General features: G+C 33.5%; 2 protein-coding genes across 2 annotated transcripts; one reads left to right on the top strand and one right to left on the bottom strand.

Moving 5' to 3' along the window:
• Window positions 1-311: 311 nt before the first annotated feature.
• On the top strand, window positions 312-8,162 carry LOC132547199 (prostaglandin E synthase 3-like). Its single transcript, XM_060210961.1, has 8 exons — window positions 312-346; window positions 4,108-4,230; window positions 4,341-4,410; window positions 5,558-5,656; window positions 6,115-6,201; window positions 6,687-6,734; window positions 7,188-7,233; window positions 7,668-8,162. The coding sequence occupies exons 1-8, from the start codon at window positions 312-314 to the stop codon at window positions 7,685-7,687; spliced, it is 528 nt and encodes a 175-aa protein (XP_060066944.1). The 3' UTR covers window positions 7,688-8,162.
• A 2,862-nt stretch (window positions 8,163-11,024) lies between these two features.
• LOC132547243 (ATP-binding cassette sub-family F member 2-like) lies at window positions 11,025-23,821 on the bottom strand. Its single transcript, XM_060211009.1, has 14 exons — window positions 23,744-23,821; window positions 22,050-22,207; window positions 21,200-21,412; window positions 20,734-20,922; window positions 19,849-20,116; window positions 19,513-19,615; window positions 18,678-18,773; window positions 16,727-16,846; window positions 16,292-16,381; window positions 15,736-15,846; window positions 15,507-15,569; window positions 14,540-14,668; window positions 14,116-14,319; window positions 11,025-13,275 (listed from the first exon to the last, which is right to left on the bottom strand). The coding sequence occupies exons 2-14, from the start codon at window positions 22,198-22,200 to the stop codon at window positions 13,129-13,131; spliced, it is 1,884 nt and encodes a 627-aa protein (XP_060066992.1). The 5' UTR covers window positions 22,201-22,207; window positions 23,744-23,821; the 3' UTR covers window positions 11,025-13,128.
• Window positions 23,822-23,825: the final 4 nt, after the last annotated feature.

Raw genomic sequence — 23,825 nt, forward strand, 5'->3', positions numbered from 1 at the left:
AATACTGTATATTCTTCGGCGATTTTTTTTCATCTAAAATCAATTTCACTGCAGTTTTTCACTTTTGGTCGATAATTACATTTTTGTCAAAAAATGGAAATTGAGAAGTTTTCTTGATTTCAAAATCACAACGTTTAATCGTATCCTACTCTTATTTCTTCTTGATTCTGTTTGTTGATAAACTGTTGACTACACAATATTTATTTATGATGTTTAACGCAAAATAAATCTTCAATATTAAATAATATGTTTCGTTTCGCTTCATATTTAAGTGAAAATTCGTTAATTATAAACAAACACTTCCGGCTCACATGGCGTCAAAATCCAACAAAATGGCTGACACAAGGTGCGTATACTGGAAACGTCGTTTTGATTTTTAGCTCAGTGAGAACATTAGCAATTATTGTCAATGTGAATTATATTCACAGATTTAATATTTCAACTGGCTGTCTAATTTTGCATTTAAAACTCCCATGCATTTCAATATGGAGTGGTAGTTTCGCTTTGTTTCGGCGAACGTTCTGGAAGACTGTTTAGAGATCTACAGCACGTGCTATGCCGGTTGCGATTGTTTTGATAATATTGTTTGGTTACTATGTACACCAGATATATGTTAAAAAACATAAACACATGGAATATAAACGTTGGAAAAATGAAAGCACAAGATATCAGAATACTTGTATGACGAGCAATTGTATATCAATGATGGGATAGATCGATCCTTTTACCACATTGAAAAGAAACGAGTTTAATTAACAAATCGCAAGACTGTCGTCTAGACAGCCGGTAATAATCAGCTCTTTTAGACAGACTATTTGATATTATTAAAATGTTGAATTGATAATCGCCACAAGCAGTATTAATCATCCTGATTTACATGATCTGATCTGTATAAACTGCAACGAGAGTCTAAATAGTTCTGACGTTCAATCGTCTTTTGCACGTGGTCGATTAATGTCAGAACTTCGGCTCTTTCAAAAAGGGATGGGACTAAATTATCAACATTTAGGGCCAGCATTTTAACAGATGGCCTTATTGTGGAAAGAAATAGTAATTTTTCAACACTTGCATCTGCACAAGGATCAAAAGGCATGTTCTATATCTACAAGCCGATATCATTGCAATCTTCCAAAGTTCGTGCAAATATAAAATTTGATACTTATCATCACATCTAAGAAAACATTATTTTAAAGGAAGCTGAAGCTCTGACTTGACCTTGACTTAACAAGATCATGCAATACATCAAATGTGTGAAAAAATAATCTTGCCAACAATAGAAAAAATAATCTTGCCAACAATGAAGACATACTCTCAGTTTTTTGTTTCACTTAAAAAGAATGAAGGAACCTCCTATTACTTGTGCAAGTAAGCTTATGAAGTGGCATGTTGTCCGTCCAGCGTCAGCATCAACTTTTCCCAAACAATTTCTTCTAAATAAGATGGTCCATTGTTATGATATGTCACCGGTAGCATACTGGAAAGTTTTTAAAGGATATCTCCTGGCACTCTATCAAGGTCATGGGTCACATTTTCTCAGTTTTGCTTTACAAAATGATTTCTCCTTAACCAAGGGGTGCCAGGTCATAATATACATTGGGGCAGTAGCATACAGGGATGAAGAGCTATCAAGTTGATTCACATGAATGACTTTTGGCCGACTTTTAAGCTCATTAGGGCCAAAGGCTTTAAATTTACTCCCTTTCAGTAACCACAAGTAACAGGAACTATAAGAGATATAGACCCATTGTTGTGCCTGTTGTTAATTGTTAATTAAGATAACCTTGATGTATAACTATCAGTGGTCCAAAAGATGCAAAACTTATCGTTGAGATAAGTCATTTGACTAAATGCATCATAATTGTTGAAATATCAGCTGTGTTTGTCTGTTTGGACTTCATGACAGTGACCAATGGGGACTGGCAATAATAATTAACATGGAACAAAAAAAAAAATACAATTAATGTGCAAGCCACATTATAAGTTAGGAAAAAATTCTTCAGGAAAACTCTTTCACCGATTTAAGTGAAAATTTACAAAAACCTTCCAAGGCTAAATGTATACCCAACCCCAAGTGACCTCAGGGGTGGGGCCAAAAATGGGTCAAATTGATTGAAAATTAAAAAATCTTCAAATCAAATACTCTTCATGGTTGGAAATGCCTGAAGAGGCTTTACAGAAGTTGTAAATTTTATGACAACAGGGACTCACATTTCCCCTTGGGATTGGAAGGGGGGTGGGAAAAAGTAAATTTTATTATAGTTTGTAAGAGAAAATTACATTTTTGAGCATAGTTGTTTATTTTCTTTTAGAAATAGATCAAATTTATTAAGAATTATTGGTATTAGCTGACAGTTCAATGAGATGCTCATATCGACCTCAGCTGATCCGGAGGAGGGGCCAAAAATGGGTCAAATTGACAAAAATTTCGAAGATGTTCTAATGTTAATGGATGAAAGATTTCATCTAGGAAAATTAAATTTGTTAGTTTACTTTCTTTGAATTCAAACTTGGTTACATGCCTTAGCATGAGACAGCAGTTAATGTTATGTACAGTTTTCTTATGTTTTTAGCTCACATGGCACAAATCATTATATTAGGCTACTATGTTCCTCTTAATGCATCCTACAAAGTTTGCTAAAATATGTGACCTTGACCAATCTTCAAGGTCACAGGGGTCAAATGTGTTTAAACCTTTAAATGACTTCTTCTTAAATACCAAAACACCTAGAATCATTATATTTGACCAGCATGTTCCTTTTATCAAGCCCAAGAAAGTTTGCAAAAAGAAATCACCTTTACCCATATTCAAGGTCACAGATGTCAAATGTGTTAAACCTTTAAACAACTTTTTCTGACTAACCAAATATCTAGGATAGTGACGTTATGCCAAATTAGGTTCTCAATGATGCCTGATAATATTTGAGAAAAGAAATTACCTTGACCCATAATCAAGGTCACAGTGGTCTAATGCATTAAACCTTTGAACAACTTCTGCTTAACCAAAAGGCCTAAAATCAGAATATTTGGCCAAAAGGTTCCCTTTATAGTGCCCACATAGTGTGTGAAAAAATAGCTTGATCCATAAAAATATTTAAGGTCACTGGGGTTAAATTTGGTAAAATCACGAACAACTTCTGATTGATCAAAGGCTATCATATTTGGCAAGTAAAAGTTTCACAAAGGCTTGTATACAAATATGTAGAACCTTCCAATGACTTATTAAAGGAATGTATTTGGCTGGGAATTTTCTTGGCATAATTTGGAATAAATTATAAAGACCTTTCACAGTGATCTCACACTGTTCCAAAAAATAGATTAGGCCAAACCCCAGGGAGGTCTGAAAGGCTTGAGCTAAGTAATGTGAAAAAACTACATATTAGCCAATTACTTATGTTCACAGCATTAAAATGCAGAAAACATGATCGGAAAGAGAATTGCAAGAGCTCTATTTTGATTTAAGATTCTTCATAATTATAGCATTAATAAATAAGAAATTTTAAGTTGATACCATTTGCTATGCAGTGATTATAGGCCTACAGTAAACTGTTATCGGTATATCTCCAGTAACCGGGGCTTAACTGACCGTGGTGACATCACTAACGATATGCATGAAACATTTTATTATTGGTTTTGAGTTAGGATTTTGGTTTATAATTACATGTACCTTAATTTTTCCTGTCATTATACTTAACTGTTGCTATATATTGTTGACTTGTGCAAGTCTCAAATATGTTGTATCTGTGTTTGTAAACAATGATCTAAAGGGCAAGTAAGCTTCTGCTGTCCTGAGTCATCCGTGCAGCTATAACTAAGAGTTTTACTGCTATATTGTGTGACCATCTGCTTTCCTTGATTTGAAAGAAAGCTATCAATTATATTTAACTGGAAACATCATAAGAAAGTCTCAATTCAACATTGCACAGATGAGGGAGCTGACTACTAAGGGACAGAATCCATATTGAGTAATTTGTCATATTGCTTGTGTAACATATGCAGATATAGTAATGTTGGTCATAAAGATCCAGGTGAGCGATACAGGCCCTCTGGGCCTCTTGTTTGTTGTAATTTATTGGGAAACATGCAATTTTTTGTTTTTGTTTATTTCAGTTCCAAACCCCTCCATGCTGCCGTGGTTTGGGCACAGAGGAAAGACAAAATTTACCTCACAATCAACTTGGAAGACGGCTCAGACACAAAGATTGAAATAAATGAAAATTCCTTTTACTTTGGGTAGGTGTGAAGAAACAACTGAATTAAAAACTTTGAAAATATTATCTAACGTGATAAATTGAAATAAGTTGTTTTCATGGACTATTTACTATATCTTCTGTTTTTTTCAGAGGGAAAGGTGGTCCAGAGAAAAAGGATTATGAAGTAAAAATAGATTTTTATAAAGAAGTTATACCTAGTGTAAGTATGATGTACAAATGTCTTAGCTATCATTGTTACAGAATTTCAGACTTCTTCAGTTTCTAGTTGCATATGGTTTACGTTAATGTATTTTGAGATTTACTTTGGTCACATTCTCTGCATTTTAGAGTTGCATAAGGGGGAAAAAATTACAAAACACCTAAACCACTTTTTCCATACTTTCAGTAAAGAAGTAAAGGACTGATTGTATTACTACTGTATAGTTGTATATTTATTTGTTAACAAATTTGGTATATATCCACTGAAAGTAACTACTTTTGTTGGCCTGGATGAAAACCTGTGGGTGAAACACAGCAGTATCTAGGAAAAACCAATGTGGTCTTGAAGGTGACCCCATACATCTTAATTTCCTTTGGGGGTGTTGAACCTGATTTCCCTCTTGTGAAAGGTAAATGTGTTTCATTTTGCCATCCGACCATGTGCACTCTGAAAATCTCAATGGTTTTGTAGAAACATGTTGAAGTCTTGGTAAGAACATTTGAGGAATTTTCTTTTTTGGGCTTGTAATTCTGAGCAAAGTTTTGTGCACACTGTTCTTGCATTATTATACTGGGGTCTGGTATGAAATAACTTTTTCAATAGGCAATTTGTTAAAACATTGTTGTTAGTTAAATCATTCAGCAATGATATTACCAGGTCATTCTGAAATACAGATGAAACCATTCAGTACTATCACAATTTGGTGGCTTGCTGGATACATGAGCCTGAACTCATTATGATACAATGAAGCACCAAAAACTTTGGTGAAACATTTTTTATGCATTAAGGAACTTTTGTCATTCATGGTTCTGAAGCCAATATGAATTAATATGGTAGATACTAGATAGGTATCCGATTGGATAACTTAAAAAAAAAAACAATTATTTATTCAGGCGTATTGCACACTTTTGATGATTTTATACCAAGACTGGTAATTATGAAAGGGACTACGCAATTAGAAAATGCTTTCAATTGCCAAAAAGGATATTGCTCAAAGGAACTGTAGACGAGCTATGTGGAAATTGAAAGGCCCTTCATTTCGAATGTGTCATGATGTATTATTTCATGACAGTAATTTAGAAATTAGATTTTGTATCGTTTAACAACAGAAATGCTAATAAATTCACTGACCTTTTTTTTTCAACAGGATTCCAAGTACAAGGTTTTACCAAGAAATGTGCCATGTGTGATAAAAAAGAAAGATGATGGAGAATTCTGGCCACGATTAACAAAAGATGCAAAAAAGGTAAAATAGTTTAAATCTTTTTATATCAACCATGCTGGACAATCCCTATGCAAAAAAAATTTATTTGAAAAAAAAATCCAGAAACAAAAAAAAAGAATTCATGAACAATTTACTGTACAGTTAAAAGTCTTAAAAATATGAACCTCTGGTAGCAGTTTATTTTCACAATTTTTGTATTTTCATATGACATACGAGTTCTGCAGATTAAGTTCTCAGACTACAGACTCAGACTCAGCCATGTGAAGTCTGTGCTAAAGTAGGACATGATTGATTGAAGTAGTTACTTATATAAAGAATAGATAAAATAGAGGTATATTAAAATCAGACCATGCAGAATTTTGAATTTGAAGGACTAGTAGCATTAGGCCATTTACAGTGCTATGTTTTAATGAAATAAATGAAATAATATTAATGTACAGTTGAGAAAAGTACATGGATCTGATATCTCTTTTACATAGGTTCATTGGATAAAGACTGACTTTGCAAAGTGGAAAGATGAAGATGAATCAGATTATGAAGAAGATTCACCAATGGACCTGGAACAGGTGAAGTTATAAGGCTTTTCAATCGATTATAATGCATCTCCTCATTTCAGTGTTGTGCTGTACTAAAATGCTTTAATGTGATATTGGTATGATCAGGTGGTTGAATGGTAAATTGCAGTAACTGAATTTGAAAAAGATTATTTAAAGGAGAAGAATGCTTTTCAGAATCATATTTGCCCCCTCCCCCATCTTTTTTTTTTGTGTATTCATATAAATGTATATATTCTGCTGCCAAAATATCTTGATGCTGTTGTGAAAATGACAGGTTGATATAATTAGATCACTGTCAATATATGTAGAACATAAATTAATCGAGGTCTAACAAAGAAACCTATGCCAATAGGACAGGCCAAAGCATCCATCTTAACATAAAAATACACAATATTGTGGATTATCACCTGATAGATGTGTCTTTGATAAGATTCTGACACTGATAAAATGTTGATTTACTTGTTAATTTTGAGACAATTTCTTTCTTTTCATAGATGATGCAAAATATGGGAGGAATGGGCGGCAATATGGGAGAAGGCATGGTGAGTAAAACGCGTTGGAGGTCATCAGTTTGTTTTTGTCCTACATATTGAGTGGAAAGTTGTATAGTGATTTTGGTGGTGATTATAGTTATCATTAGAAATATACGATTTAATGTAGGAGGTGAATTCACTATTCACACAGGTTTTTGTTTCATATCTGATTTATTTTACATGACAGGATATGAAAAATTTTTGAAGTGGAAACAAATTTCACATTCTTTACCTATCACAGTATTTTGCCACATTTTGTAGAAAACATATTTTTCTTCATGTCAGTGTGAAGTTCTCTCAACCCAGTGGTCTCCATTGTGATGTCAGAATTTAATCTTTGAGCATATGGCATTGTGTCATTATCTTATCCTTACAGCACTATAGGCAATATTATATGCGGTAAACAGAAAATAGGAAATATTAAAATGATCACTTCAGAAATTTCTGGTCTCTGTTTTACAGGATGCCAAAGAAGAAGATGGTATGAGTGAAGATAGTGATGATGACGGTAGGTAGAATTCCTTATTTTCAGCATCCGATTTAGTGTTGAGATCACATGTAAAGTTAAATAACTAGAGAACTCGGTCAATGCATGATAAGTAAAGAACTGCATGTGTTTCTCATTTCACAATACCTGGTTAAGTATTGTACCTGAATTTCTAAAAGAACATTATCATTGATATTATGTATAAACTTGAAAAAAATCTTCATGTCTTCATTAAGGTATAACTTAACTGAGAAAAAATCTGTATTTTTTTAATTAGTTTTTTTTTATTATTTTAATGTTTTTTATTTAAAACAATTCCAATACTCTCATACAATTCCTGATTGTTAAGATCTATATGTGTATCTGTATCACTGCTTTAATGGAGTTATTTTTGAAAATAATGTTCAAAGTTTTGCAGAGTTTGTCTTGAAACCATTTCTTCTCTTTTATTACAGATCTTCCCGACTTGGAATAAAGGATCATGCTTTCTCCATGTTTTTGTTTACTCTAACACTCCCACATTGCCAGGCATGGATGTTCCTGGATTTAATTGCCATGGAAACAAAATTGGCTTGGAACCAAGTATCATGTGACTAGAACAAAAATCAGAAATACGAGATCCTTGTTAGCATTGGTTCAAAGACCTGTAGTGAGAGGGCATCTAACCTTGATGTCAAAAGGAGAAGATTTTGATGGTTGGACCAAATGGAAAATAGATTTCAGTATTTTGACTTAGGGGAAGTAAATCTGTGAGCTAAGGGGAGGTAAATCTGTGGGGGAGCAGACATTTGAAGACAGGTTCAGTGGTTGTTTTGTTGCTGCCTATTTTATTTGCTCTTGGATAAGAAATGTGTAGAACATTTTGTATGCATCATTTTTCACATTGTATCAGTACTGACATAATTTCCATTTTTTATTCCGTCATTAAATGAAATTGTATTTACCATCAAGATGATTTGTTTCCTTTTTCTTTTTTTCCTTACACTTTAATTGAATATGGTGAAATTAATGTCGTTATGTATTACGACATTTTTTCTTGGGATATAGTCTGTCCATGCAGTTAAATTACCTTTTGGGCTAACAGTGATACATCCAGTCAAATATGTATCTGCACAACCAGGATCCTTACTTTACACTCAACTTGGACATGTACTGAAGTGTCTGTTGAGTTTATCATCCTATCAATAGCCAGTCATTTTGAGGTGACTTGGACATGTAGCCTGTTGCATGCCATCCTACACAATTAATGTAAAGTGTATTGTTAAAGGACACAACAATGTCGGCACAGACTGGTTGGTTTCTCAGTTCCCTGAGAAACAAATTGTCACTGGTGAAAAAATTGAAATATCAAAATAAAAGGTGGGCGTGTAACTTGCTTCCAGTTTAAATAAACACATAACGTAGATTGCAGCAGATCATGTCGAGTACTTTTTTGCTTATTAGAAATTGTGGTAAACTAAACTTCATATGTCATAACAAGAGTGCAACAGCATGTCATGTCAATGCTTAAAAGAGATTGTAAAAAAGTACAAAGTAAAGAAGGAAAAGACAAAAGACATAACCAACATCAAAAATTTTCAAATCAAGTCACAATTCATGGAAACAACACTTCAAGTCTTTGTGATCAAGTCAGATGAACCAATATTTCATAGGGTCATTGCATCCACAATTGTAGGGTTATTCCTCTTTTAAAAGTTCAATCTTTTCATTTCTCTTCTATCTTTTTATCTATTCTTAATTTTCTCAAGAAACAATGATAACTCAATATCCAGAATGGCCAAAATGAAAGCACTGATGAGCTTGGTGTGGCATCAATCTGGTGTCGGTCAATATTTTGTACCAATCGCTTCCAGGCATGATTAACTGGATGGATTCGGACCAAATTTGTCAGATGCATTCTTAGGGGGAAGTGGACTCGGTTATGTGTGAGCAGTAGATCTCTAGCAGGAGAGAGGAGGTTCTTAAAAATTCAGGAGGAACAGCAACAATCATTGGTGACATTCAAGAGAAGGTGGTTGAAGAATGTGAGCTAGATAGTTATATGGAATTTCTCTGATGTAGGAGACATAAAACATTAAAGGTACCATTAGTTTCACCTTGATAGGGAACTATCTACCTAGTCATTTCCATATATATTTCTGAATTCATAAGGTCATAATTTTGACAATCTTGTTCAAAAAGATAAAACATTTCTTTTAATTGTAATGTACATATTACCAAGATCTATGGCCCTTAGAATATCAAAAACATTTTTAAAAATCTCTTCATTTTCTTCTACTCTGGTATGGGCTGCAGGATGGGAATTCATGCCAAGTCTCTGTGGTACAGGAACACACAGTGAAAATAAAAAAAGTCCAGAAAATCCTTCAATAGGAATGCCAGGATTCTGTCCTAATTTGATTCCAAGTATCAAATAATTTTCGTACAGATCCCAGGTGGACTTTTGTGCCCACCGTTTGATCTTTTTTCTATAAAATTTGGATCTTTTCTAACTTTCCCTGTGTTTGTTAATCTATATTTGAAAATTTCAGTAAAGAAATAGCATTGATGTTTTTTATCTACCAAATTTCTCAAGAATAGCAATACCAAACTTTCATTGTCAAAATCAAAGAGTCACTTGTCAGCCATGTTGTTTTTTGGATCTGTACAGAATCAAAAGGCCCCAACAAGAGACTAAGGGCACCTTATGCTTTTATCTAAATTGAGGAATGTTTAATCCAAAACTTCTTGAGAATTAGCGATAAAGATCTTTCCTTGTCAAAATCCATGATGGTCACTTGTCAGGCATCTTGTTTTTCCAATCAGTCCTGCTTCAGATATAATGATAACAAGAATCCAAATAGGACTTCAGTGCTCACAACGTATTCATTGTTCATCAAAAATAGAATCAGTGTTAATATCACAAATATGTAGACATAGACACCATTGGCATTCAAAGTGGGCACATCCAATCCATTTTAACCAATTTTCACAACAAAGGAGCTTCTAATACTTAATTCTCAACAGTGACAGTCATGACCTGGACTTCATGTAACTGCCATTTCTATTTTCCTCAAAATTTGTTAGGCTTTGACCTAGAAATACTTCTTCACCAAATGTCACGCTTCTTGGACTTTTTGGTTAATCAGAAGAAATCTTCTACAGGTTTAAAATATTTGATCCAAGTGACCTTGAATATGGGTCAAGGTAATTTCTTTTCCCAAACTTTGTTGGGCTCCATCCTAGGAACCTACCAGTCAAATATATACTTCTAGGTCTTGAGGTAATTTAGATGAAGTTGTCTGAAGGTTTTACCAGATTTGACCTGTGTGACCTTGAATAAGGATCTAGGTCATTTCATTACACAAACTATGTTGGACATCATCCTTTTTTTCACAATTTCAAAAATAGACCATGTACAACTAGGAACCAAGGCAAACATAAATATGAAAATTTGAGAATGATACACCAGGGCTTCACAAGTAAAATAAGTTTTACACCAGATATTATTTTTGTCATCTGTTAAGGTTGAATGGTCAACGGTCACTGTTTCCAGATTTTTTATATAGGTTATCTCACCAAAAGCTTCAAAATCCAAGCATTATATTCTAAATTTTATGAGAATACAACCTCTGGATTCCGAGGTCAAGGTGACTTGAGTCATTAAAACCACTTAAATTTCCTGATTAAAGCTATCCAGTAGTTTATTTTGAATATATTGAGAAATAAATCTCTGAAATGTGAACAGGATTACTCAATACAATATCACTATCATTATACTGACTAACAAAAGGACAGAAAGCAAGAAAGGAAAAATATAACAGTTTTTCTTCGTTTGTTGATTTATTTTCACATGATATTTTCATTTATAACAATAAAACATCAAACAATAGCATAGATTGTTCTGCCAATAAATACAAACAATTTTATTACAAAACATTGAATTCCAATGACCTGAAAAAAAAATCAACCTTATGCAGTGGTCTTAAAAAAAAATGCCTAAAATAACTAAAAAGATCAGTCAAACTGCTTGTAGCCTAAAACTTTAGTCAAAGTTGCTTTTCTCAAATGGTTCTATTTTATGCTATTTTCAAGAAAAGAATAAAAGTGCAAAAAAAAAAAAAAAAAAATTCTGATACGATGAAAATAAAATTAAAAAAGGAAGCTTAAACCCATTTGATGTTTTCCCTGAAAAATGCATCCTTTTTCATTCAAGCATCAACTATAACAGTAAAAGGATTTGAAAAATGGGAAGAAAGTTCCAAGTTTATCATTGGGCTTGAAGGTAGCATTTCATCTCTTGTGCATTTATAGCTCTTGAGCTACAGCTGATAAGCTTTAATTTTTAGATATGAAAATTTCAGGAAAAAAAATTCAAAAAATTGTTTCATGTGGTAAGAGATGACAGTGCCATTAAAATGCATTGCATATATACAAATACATATATCAAAACACATGTATATGATTCCAAGAGCCCAAAATTACATGCACCAAGTTAAAGAGCATTTAGCTATATTAAGTACTCATCCCCTCATTGATTGGTGCAATGTAAGTAATATCACCTCTGACCTTCCCAATAATTGATCATTTTGGTGAAGTGTCCAAAACTCTGTACAATCTTTCATATCTTTTGTCTTTCAGCATAACAACTTGGTAAATTGAGTCTCTAGTTATAAGGACTAATAATTTAGTTCATAATTCAATTAAAACCTATCAAAACACAAAAATGCAGGTTAACATGCTGATGACACAAGAAGGCTTCAATGAAGATAACAGTACAATGACGTAAGTTTGCAAAACTGCTGAATGTAAAGCCAATACCAGTTACAGTTGTGTTATCTATGTTTCAACAACTAAATCCGTATGAAACACAAATGTGAATTCTTGCCATTTCAATAATGCTTTGCATAAACACATCCATAAACTGAAAATTTTTTAAATATATTTCATATTTGTTTGTTTCAAATTCTAGCATATTCTGTATATAACCCTATAAAAAGAAAAATGTATTAAAATTATGAAACAAGGACAGATAACTCTTCATTACTGCAGCAGAACCTACAAGAATCACCCACCTATGGATCATTTACAGATTTCCAATAATTTCAGTAATTTGTGATAACCTCATTTTGAATCAGCTCTTCTTTTTTCAACATATTTTTTTTGGGAAAAAACTCAAATTTTAGAGCATCTAATGTCAGTATATATTTCAATGAGGATCATTTACAAATGAAAATAAATAAAAACATTCTTAAAGAAGTACTGACGGAGAACGACCGGATATCTAACATCATCGAATAAATCTGTTCAATAAAAATATAACTTTCTATGTAACAAACAAATCAGTATTTTTTATGATATTTATCATATTTTTTTTTAAATAGAGATTCACAACTGAAGTGTTAGGACAGAACTCTGCTGAAGATTAATGTGATATGAAAAGAAATTACTTTTATTATTGCTTAATCAAGAAAGTTACTATTGGCAAAAAGAAAAAAAAATGTGTAAATGCTTAGAAATGATTCTTTCAGAAGCTTATTTAAGGCAGAAATTGTCTTCCTAAATTGGAGTAAGATCACAATAGATTGTATTTTGACAAGCTGATGTTAAACAACTTCTGATATTTTATTTAACTTAAACTCATTCATTGACCACACTATTCAATCAGTCTATTCGAGTTGAAGAAAAAAAGATAATTTTGCTGCATTTGCAGATATGTACATATGTATATATCGCTAACAGTTCAAGTATGATCAGGTAAAAATTGGTTGTACTGTCCACATGTCAATTGTTCTCAGTGCTATCACATCACAGATCTTGCCAAAAATGTCCTCAAATACAATCAAATTCATAATGACAAAAAGTCGAAACAGATTTCATTTGTTTCCATGACACAGATACACTAGTCCTAAATTCAGTGCCTAAAAACAGCCGTCATCATTTCGATTTCTGTGTCTGCTGTAATTTTGCAAGCTTTGCATTGTCCTTCTTCACAATTTGTGTCAACTTTTCTTTATAGGAGAATATATCTCCCTCCCACTTTGTAACAGTCTGTTTTTCACAAATCCATATTTCTTCTACAACCTGCAGAAAAGAAATAAAATCAGAATGTGAACTGTTTCCTTTGCTGATTCTGTTTATGGTTTTATGTTTCACTAGAATACCTTGGATAGTTAACAGGAAAATCTATCACAGAATGTAATCTCGGGTAACAAAAAATAATAGACAACTTGATAGACCTGAGCACCAGTAATTGTAATCATGTGATAAATCGTAACACAACCTTCATATATTATACATGTTTATATTGTATCAAATTATAGTGTTACAGTGTTGTGATCAGCCTGTTAATGTTCAAAAGTGCATTTTGTTGTAATTTTCATCCACAGTGAACCACAAAAATTTTAGAACAAATGAGATATTTAGAAGCATTTTGTCGTTTTTTGCCCATATTAAATATTCCTTTACAAATTGAACTTGTTTTCAAGAAACTAGTCCAACAATTTCTGACAAGAATTTTGATATTATAACCTAGTTCCCAATACATACTTCACAACAGGAATAGTCCCCACATATCACATTGTAGGCGACATGAACATCAAACATTGAAACTGATTTCTCGGACATAAAGCTGCACTTGATTTGTTGTAAGGGCTATTCCACTGATAGTTACAGATTAAGTAGTGTGGGTATCTCAGATAATAGCTAACCTTGGTAGAATAAGGGACCAGGAAAAAATATGTTACAAAATTACCACAGACAGATACTTCAAATTTTTTTTTCAACAAATCAAAAAGACTTACTTATCTATGCTGTTCACTTATACCAAGGTCAGTATAAATTTACAATGTTGTATGATAAAAAAATTCTTTACAAGTTGAATTGACTTGGTTATCTTTGCTGATGACCTGTACTTATGCCTACCTGTGATATCAGTCTGAAGTCGTGGCTAACTAACATCAAGCCTCCTTCAAAGTCATTGATGGCTTCTGCCAGAGCATCGATGGTCTCAATGTCCAAATGGTTGGTAGGTTCGTCCAACATCAACAGATGAGGATTCTGCCATGCCAGCCATGCAAATATCACACGACATCTCTGGCCATCCGACAGATTTCTGATGGGGCACACCTACAACAATCAAACAAAAGGCACATTCTAGACATCGTTTCTGAAATGCATGTGTGGAAATAAAAAAAAAAAAGAGGAAAACATCTGGAATATAAATTTCATTTCACATGCCAAGTGTGCAATTTTATGTGTATCATCTAAAAACCAATAAATATTGAGGAGTAAAATGGTTAACGACCAGAGGTTTTTAAGAGTGATTAAATGTGTACGGTATCTGTACCTGCTGCATGCCTGAAAGACCATAGCGTCCGATGATTTTTCTCATTTCTTCACGCTCCTTCACATCAGGGTAACATTTCAGCATCCAGTCCAAAGCAGACATGTCTAGTTCTAACTGTTCTTGTAAGTGCTGGAAAACACAACATTTCATATTGAGTATTGGGACAAATATAATTAGAAATTTTCCTATTCTATGATGATACAATTACAAAAGTTTGTAGGTCAGAATTAACAACTCTCAATTAAATTTAATCAAAGAAAATTACGAAATTGATCAGGAAAAATGAATTAAGAAGACAACCCTACAGAATTTCAGTTAGAAGGCATCCCCAACGCATAGAATATGAAAAGAAATCCATACTTTACAAGAGGACAAAAATTATAAATAATAATTATCGCCCAGAGCAAATCCTGCCTTACTTACTGAGTTTTGAAACTTGTGATAATGTATGATGATTACCAGGTATACTATTATACTGATAACTCATAGCAAAGACAGCCAAACAGGTATTTGTGATAGCGTCACCATGATATAATACAGCAAATTTCATGACATGACAATATCATTAAAGTTATTTACACATTGTGATATGGGTTACATATGCAAATGAGAAATGGTAAAAATGTTGACAAACATAATCAATAATTATAATATTTTATATAATTACTAAGGTCATTAATCATCCTAATGGCCATCTCATTATATTGATGCTGGCGATTTAAACAAGTCTTCAGTGCTTTTCTTTTCTGACTTCTCACAGTATTTGATTTATTTACATGTGTTCTAGTAAACAGCACTGAAATCTCATTACAGAGGAAGTCATATAGATCCAGTTCTCTACATTTACGATCACCTGGTCTTCAAATGCTGTGTTTTAAACCATCTAAGAAATGTTGAGGTCCGATTTGCAAATTCCTTTAAGTATCTGAACCCTTTACAATGTATCATTCAAAGTAAATTTACAAACCTGATGGTAACGTCCAATCTTTAAATGGGAGTGTCTGCGTATAAGTCCATCAGTTGGTATTAACTGTGAAGAGAAACATGGTAAAAATAAAGGACATATAAATGAATTGCAGAAATTCTAGAAAAACTTCGAAAGCAAAAAGTCAGGGACTGAAGCCAAAGAATACTACTGATGTAAACTAATTGTGAGTTTAAAACAGTAACTTAACACATAATCAGAATTGGCTTACCTCTCCAGCAATCAGCTTGAGGAGCGTAGATTTTCCAGCACCGTTTGGTCCTACCAAGGCTACTCGTGTGTCAAGATCAATCCCAAAATCAAGGTTCTTGTAGATTTCCGGCTTAAAATTCAATACATTCAGATGAAAATACCATCTCTTATGATATCTTATGAAACTAAATTTCATGTAGAAGAATCATTTATTATATTCAACAAGCAAATCTTTTTTTCAATTTATCAAATCATTTTTTTTTTTTTTAATTTTCAATCATTGGCACATCACATTATTGCACAAGAATTCTGTATAAAGGAGAATAATTTCTCTAACAGGGAAATCTTGGGGATACATGCTGTGTTGTTACCTCACTAATAGCACTTTGGTTCCCCCCACTCCCCGCTCAAACATCCAAAACAACATTTGTTCCGTTAGCAGCAAACAAAGGCTTTACAGAGCTTCTGTTGATTATTGAACTTGTGAACAACGTAAGATAAATACTAATTTCATATTCTTGTGTTTCAAGATGGTTCATTGCTGTGACAGTTATAGGATTTGGCTGAATTCTTACCTTGTCATCTGCATATTTGAAGCTGACATGCTGTACCATGATGATTGGAGGTGGAATTTTACCACAGCTTGGGAAGTAGAATGACATGGTCTGTAAAACAAATTTTAATGTAACAGAAGTCTTGTATAACAGAACTCCATACAATTTTTTTTCATTGGCAGATTGGCAGATTTGGTCCGTTCTTCAACAAAATGTTTCAATGTTTACTCAGGACATTGTTGTATCATCTCAAAGTAAACCATGAAACTGGAAATATGCAGCTGAACTTAAACTAATAAAAACTAATGAAATCTTATAATTTGATTCAATTCTACAGTTAAAAAAATTTTAATCAAATTCACTTAAAATATGTACAGGAATATATCCATTGAAATTTCATTTCATATGGATTTCATAATACAGTTAACTTTCTTATTGCTAAAAATCTATATTTACCTTATCTGCACCAACTTTCTCTGTCAGACCTCCATCTACCATTTTCTTTAATGTCTTCTCTTTGCTCTGGGCCTGTCTGGCCAGTTTTGCACTACCGTGTCCAAATCTTGCAATGTAATTCTGTGAGCAGAGATTATACCAATAAACACACAGAAAACTTCAACAATTCAAGTAGATCATACTTAGAAATAAGACTGCTCTGATTCTTTTAACAACCTTCTCTATAGCTAATAAATCTGATCACTGTAGTAGGACTCAAATCGCTTCTTTTGTCGAGCATGACGCCAAAGTTAAAAACATCAGCATTAAAATCAGTGATTTTAATGCGAGCTTTCACTTGGCATTTTCTCGAGTCAGTAGTAAATCCAAGCAGGTTTCATCATAGTCCTTTGAAAATTCTATTCATCACACTGGTTGACTGAAAATCTGAGAAGCAGGCTTTCTTCTCCACTCTCACATGTATTGATCAGTTAACTGCTACTCTCATGCTCTCTACTCAAGGTGATCTGCAATACACAGGGAATGATTTCTTTGGGACTCTGAGATAACAATACACTAGTTGACAATGACTAAGAGTCAAACCTGTCCAATTAAAAGATTTAAGTGAGAAAGATAACACTATTTTTCCCTTTTCAGAAAATAATTACATACAAAGACCACAAGGCTATAATTTAAATTGTACCAATTCCAGTGAATTCAACTCAGAACTCAGGGTATAAAATCTAATCGCTTCCGAGTTTCGAGCACCGTGTCACAGCTACAACCTGAGAGCCAGGGAGCGAGACACTCTACCTCGGCCTTTTATGTCATCATTGTTCTTGAAGCATAGGAATTCTTGGATATGGACATAAACACATGTTTATCAGGGTCCAGTGTGTCAATATTTCTTGGTGTGATTTTCTCTCAAAACTTGTGACCCCTATAACCCTCAATATCTATTTACCAATAGATATCAACTGTATTTTAGTGTATCTCTTTTTTTAATGCAAAATCTTAACTAGATCAACAAACAATATACATTTAGTAACTACCGTCAAACCTCTAGGAATTAAAGTTTGATGACTCAAATTTCTTGATGTATCAAATTTTTTGCCTGATCCTGAATTTTATTCCTATATAATACTGATAACCTATCCCTGACTTTCTAACTTTTCGATGTATCAAAGTTACGTCACAGACCATTACCAATGAGAATAGTCAATGACACCTATGACGCACATTATTTTGTTCAATATCAAGCTGTAAAATACAGATATTGTAGATATAAACATGTATGTGTTTACCTATTAGAGAAAAATGTCAATGTAAGCATGCATTGTCGATTTCTTGTTGATTTTGAATGACAAAGTTTTAAGATAGAAAAATCTGTCTTTTCATTAAATTTGTGTTTTGGTATATGTTGCATTTATGCAGGCATAAATATTGTGTCATCAACTATAATGAACATGAAAATGTTGATATATCCCACCATGAAAGATTCAAAATCTTGATGTGTTACATTTTTTGTCTAGTCCCTTGCACTTGGAATAATTGAAGTTTGACTTTCAATACAAATCCTGACATTAACTTGAGTGATTCATGACAATGAAAGCACTGTCTGTTCTGATAGCAGTAATTGTACGTACTTTGCTGGAAGTCAAACAAGAAGGTTTTAAATAGCAAGATTTTTTTCTGAACAGTCTAGGAACTCAGGAAATAGTTAAATCGCTTCCGAGTTTAGAGCACCGTGTCAGAGCTACAACCCAACAAAGCCGGGGAGCAAGACACTCTACCTCGGCCTTTTATGTCATCATAGTTCCTTCCTTGTGAGTGACTATGTGAAATTCTGTTATTACGTGTCCGGTGTTTAATATCTTTTTCACTCTTTATGAACAAAAATTTATGACATCGCTACAATGCAATGACAGAACCTTAAATCAGTAGGATTGATACAAGGCCTATAAAGTCTGACCTTCATATGAGCAATCTGGTCCTGTTCCCATTTGTACCGTTTCTGCTGATTTTCCTCCAATTCAAATCTCGTCTGAACGTAAGCATCATAGTTACCCTGGTAACACAAAAAGAAAATATATCTTATTGATGAAATAAATAAATGTTTTAAAAATCTCAACAGCAATGTACTGTAAACATACTTAATTTAGCACAATGAATATTTATCACAATTATTACTTTTTCGGCATACTGGTAAAATGATAAATTTCTGATCCCTTTTAAGGACTTTTCAATCTTTTGAAGTTGTATATTTTTTATTGGTGGAAAATATGAATTTTTAACCCCAAAATGGAAGACAGCCTTCCTCAAGTGTCAACCAAAGCAGATGACATAATAATGTGATATCACACCATAGGACATGTGACACCACATAATCAGGTTTCATGACAAAAAATGTAAATCAGACCAATCAGCATAAAAGAGAGCCTACAAATCGCTGAGGAAGCAGAAGCTAAGTCTGATTACAGTAAAATCATATATTTTAGTGGTTTTTCGTAAACTTCATGGATAAATATTGCTCAATGAATCTACTTCTACTTATTTTCACAATTTTTGGACCAACGTATTTGTTGATAAAGAGTATGCACATGATTGAGGAAAACAAATCCCCTTAAGTTAATTAATTTAACAGTACTACCAGTAACCTCATACTAGTCATATGATTTGTTAAAAAAATTTAAATCCTCAGCTTGAGATTCTTTAACAGACTCGGTCTGTAGGAAAGCTCCAATTCATCAACAAAATACAATTATAAATTTAGGGTTTTCTATCACTGTGCTAACTCCTCTACTTACACCGTAGTATTTCAGCTTCTGTTGATGAAAGTGTATAATGTTGTTGCAGACACCATTCATGAAATCTTGGGAATGAGATATCACCACTAATATTCTTTTGTACCTGAAAATGAGGACATTAAGTCAGAAACAAAGGTTATAAAATACATATTGTTATTCATGATAAAAATTCTGCAGAATGATGTCTTATTGTTGAAGACTTGACTCTCCAAAACACAAAAGATCAGAAATGAAACCTCTCATTAATTGAGCGAAAAATCTGTTTCATAGTTTTTCACATGATTTTCCACGCCATAGCATTTCCCTGTTTTGCTGTTAAGGCCCCATGAAACTCACTGTTGAAGTTCTTCCTCCAGCCAGACACATGCCTGGAGATCAAGATGATTAGTGGGCTCATCAAGAAGGAGCAGGGAGGGTTTGATATACAGAGCCCTGGCCAGGGCTATCCTCATTCGCCATCCTCCAGAGAAATTTTTCACCTTTGTGTGCTGCATCTCTTTGGTAAAACCTAGACCATGCAGTAAATACCCAGCACGAGTCTCAGCTTTGTCAGCATCCATTTCTTCCAACCGGTCATAGACATCCATCAAACGTTCATGGGACTCTGAAGACAAAAAACAGAGTTAGCCAAATGCAGATAACCAAATACATTTGTCAAGGGCTATTGTATTTAAAAATGAGTAGTCTTGAAATCCAGCAATTTCTAAGGACTATTCCAGAAAAACATCTATTTAACCACAGGGCTCTGAAATAGATCACAAAAATACTGATAGTTTGGTTTCCTGCTTACTACTTCTAAGTTATCAGTTAAATTATATGGGTAGTACCCCTGATTAAAACATGGAGTCCTCGGATGGGATAGATGGTTTATTGGAATAGCAATTTGATCATTCAAGTCTGAAAACCAGGATTTTCTGCTAAATCAACTTACACAGAAACTATCAAGTGACTGCTCAATATATATCATTATCAAGTAACAGTTCAGTATAACAGTAAATTAAGACCTGTAAAAAGCTAAATACCCTTCCTTCATAAAATACCTTACATTATATTTTCTGGTAGGCAAGAACCTATTCATTTGTTTTTGGCGGCTTTAAAAGAAAAAGGAAATTTCAATATTCCTAGGTCATTTCTTTCAGTATTTACAGTAAAAGGCTTCAGTAGTTTCACACCATCCCTCGGACCCCGCCCTAAAGGTGGACTGTTTTTGACAAATAGTACCTTCTGTGTCTTGACTGGCCAGGACTTCTGCCTCATGTTCCAGCATGAGGCGTTCTTTGTCAACCTCGATGACACACTGTAGGGCAGTTTTATCACTTGGCGGCATTTCTCGACTCAAATGGAAAATGTCTACGTGTTCAGGAATGGGTACCTCTCGACACTCCAGGGCAAACAACAAAGAAGATTTTCCTACAAAAAAATTGTACAATGAAAGTTTCAGTCTGATTGTAATAAATCTTCTAACTGGTTGTGATATAAGAAAATCTATTCAACAATATGAAAATATCGAAGGTCGCTTCATATCAATTTTCTTTGTACTGGATACATGTACTTTCACATAAAGACACTTCTTTTAGTTATAAATGAATGAGAAGAAAATGAATTCATCAGAGTAGGTCAAAACATGCCTACTGTAACAGTATGCACACTACATAAAAATAGGTATGTTTAATGTGATATAACTTACCACAGCCATTAAGACCAATAAGTCCATATCGTCGCCCCACATTAAGTTCTAGGCGAGTATCAACTATAAGTTCAGCTCCGTGGAAGGTGAGAGATAAGTTGTGGATGTGGACATCACGACTGTCAGGGTGAGACGCTAACACCCCAGTCACAGATCTGTATTTTGCTTTTAAGTCCATATCCATCATCTCTTTTGTTACTTCATGTACACCATCTGAGGAGCAGGAGATTTATCATTAGACTAGCAATTAGTAGCAAGTTGTCAAATGTGATTTCTTATAAAATCTTAACCTGATTTCAGGCCTGGGGAAATACATGTGTATGTGGATTTCACAAGCTTCATCAATGATGAATTCAAAGATATTCTTACTCTTTCTTTTCAGAGGCCTATAACTTTTCAATTGGGAAATGGATAGAGACGTTTGAATGATTATTGATGGGAAATTAGGAACACAAAATTGGGAAACTATGAGAAAATTTCTCTAGAGGAAACAGCTTTTATTCGATTACAAATGTTATTTTTATAGACTTTTAAATTTCCTTTAGACTGTCAAAACTCAATTTAACCAATCCCCTACTCTTTTTAAAAATTAATCTAGTGGTAAGTATAAAAACAAACAATCTTCATCTCATATTTGTAATTTTTCTCTTTCATAATTTATCTATTAAATCCCAGAATTTCATTTCACCATCATAGATTCATTGGTATTTTATGATCTAGACAAAATAGTTAATTTGGGTTCAAGTTCCATACTCTTCGCTTGGCTTGGGGAACTTGGGAACAGAAACCGTCAGTTATTATTAACAGGACTCGTCTTATTACAGAAACAGAGAAAATGAAAGATTCTTACTTGTTGCACCATTTGTTTCCACTCCGTTGGTTTGTGGTTCATTTTCTCCATCTTCTCCATTTTCCACTCCATTCTCTGTTGGCTTCTTCTTTCCTCGTTTTGCAGCCTCTTTTTTCTTTTGATCTCTCTTCTTTTTAGCATCGGAAGGCATGATTATTCTGTAAATACAAAGAAAAATTAAACATGTTATATACCTTCATCATTTTTAACTGTCAGCCAAAACTAATAAGCCATTCATATAATGAATCTATGTAGAGCATAACGTAATCCTACAACCTAAGAGACGACTTGGTGGGCAATTCATTCATGGATCATGTGTACACAACAAGATCAACTATAAATGGTTTCTGTTTGCTGTAACCCAGCTATCTATCCTAACATTTGGTGCTTATCCATCCTCGACACTCCAGGGGTTAGATCATGTTCCATAACATGTTCCAGGGGTGCAGATAGTGAAAATCAGCATAACCCCTGGAGTATCGTGGATGGTGCCTACCCTAAGCTTTTAATGGCAATTTTCAAAGCAGCACTGTTTAGCCAAGAACTCGCTTCTACATAACCCATATAAAATTATTCATTGGAATAATCTTTTGTGTCCACGAACAAATCCCAAATTTTTCCTGCCATGTTACAGGAAACATTTTTTTGTCTGGCCTAATGCAGACTGTGAGATGCCTGTAAACATATCTGATAATCAGCGAAAATCTGTATTGTTAGAGGAAAGTAATATATTTCTCAGTCCAGATTATAACATTACTTTAAAGTTGTTGGTTGGTTGGTTTTTCCTCTCTATGACTGTTCCTATCACTAAGGATAATCTCGCCATCAAAAGTGAAGTGAACTGTGATGGCATGATACTCTAAAGTTTAAAATAGCAAACATATTTGAGCAAAGTCTTCATAAGATATGATATTATTATTAAACTGGTTATAAGAGACATTCTATGACCTATAAAACATTAGATTGATTTGATCAAACAAACCCTTAGCCACTATCATCTTTCAAGTAAAATCACCTTAATAAGAAATTTAATTAATTAGTGTAAATATTTCAAATGTAAATGTTTTCAAAATAAATAAAAAAATATAATAAAACAATTTTTCATCCCTTGTGTAATGTTTGATTAGTTTCCTAATCTTTTGATAGTTTGTTTTTATTTATTTACTTTCATTTATTCATTTTTTATTTTCATGTTTTGTTTATTTTTTATTATTTTTTCTAATCATAAAAAAATTAAAAACAAATGACCTTATCTAATGAAAGTCACAAAATCCAGTGTTGAAGCTGTACTCCAGGAGGAATCACGACGAAGAGTCCCTACACTCAGGCTTATTGTGTGGAATAAAATGGCGATTAGCCAGTGCATATTGACGTCAGTGTTGTTTCGTCGAAAAAAATAATAATCCTAACATAATAATTGTAACGTGTTCAATTAAAAACGAACAGTCATGAAAATTGTTGGCGATGTAACAATTTCTTTTTGTCGGGTAACCATCAGATTTCCGATTATCTCAAAATTGAAGGCCAGCCTTACGACTGCCGGCGAAATCACGCAAATGAAAAATGTCTGTGCGTGGTGACACACGTGAACAGACAGCATCTGGAATCAGGCCACAAATCGAACAATCAAAAAACAAACTAATTTGATAATGTTCAGAAGTACTTATACTATAAAACTATGTGTTCATACAAACCTTATGTAGTCAAATCTAAGTCAATATTCAATGAAATGCCAGATGAATGACGGTAGCGCCAAAACACATGGATGTCTTTTCT

This window comes from Ylistrum balloti, unplaced genomic scaffold, assembly GCF_031769215.1.
Source record: "Ylistrum balloti isolate Yb309-2 unplaced genomic scaffold, AGI_CSIRO_Ybal_v1 Utg369938, whole genome shotgun sequence".
Taxonomy (NCBI): domain Eukaryota; kingdom Metazoa; phylum Mollusca; class Bivalvia; order Pectinida; family Pectinidae; genus Ylistrum; species Ylistrum balloti.

Excerpts from the sequence above, each read along its gene's own strand:
- LOC132547243 (XM_060211009.1), bottom strand. The coding sequence starts at position 22,200 with ATGCCTTCCGATGCTAAAAAGAAGAGAGATCAAAAGAAAAAAGAGGCT. Across the intron at positions 16,847-18,677 it reads ACCAGATTGCTCATATGAAG|AATTACATTGCAAGATTTGG; the intron begins GTCAGACTTTAT and ends CTCTGCTCACAG. Across the intron at positions 15,847-16,291 it reads TCAAATATGCAGATGACAAG|CCGGAAATCTACAAGAACCT; the intron begins GTAAGAATTCAG and ends TTGAATTTTAAG.
- LOC132547199 (XM_060210961.1), top strand. The coding sequence starts at position 312 with ATGGCGTCAAAATCCAACAAAATGGCTGACACAAG. Across the intron at positions 4,411-5,557 it reads ATAAAGAAGTTATACCTAGT|GATTCCAAGTACAAGGTTTT; the intron begins GTAAGTATGATG and ends TTTTTTCAACAG. Across the intron at positions 6,202-6,686 it reads CACCAATGGACCTGGAACAG|ATGATGCAAAATATGGGAGG; the intron begins GTGAAGTTATAA and ends TTCTTTTCATAG.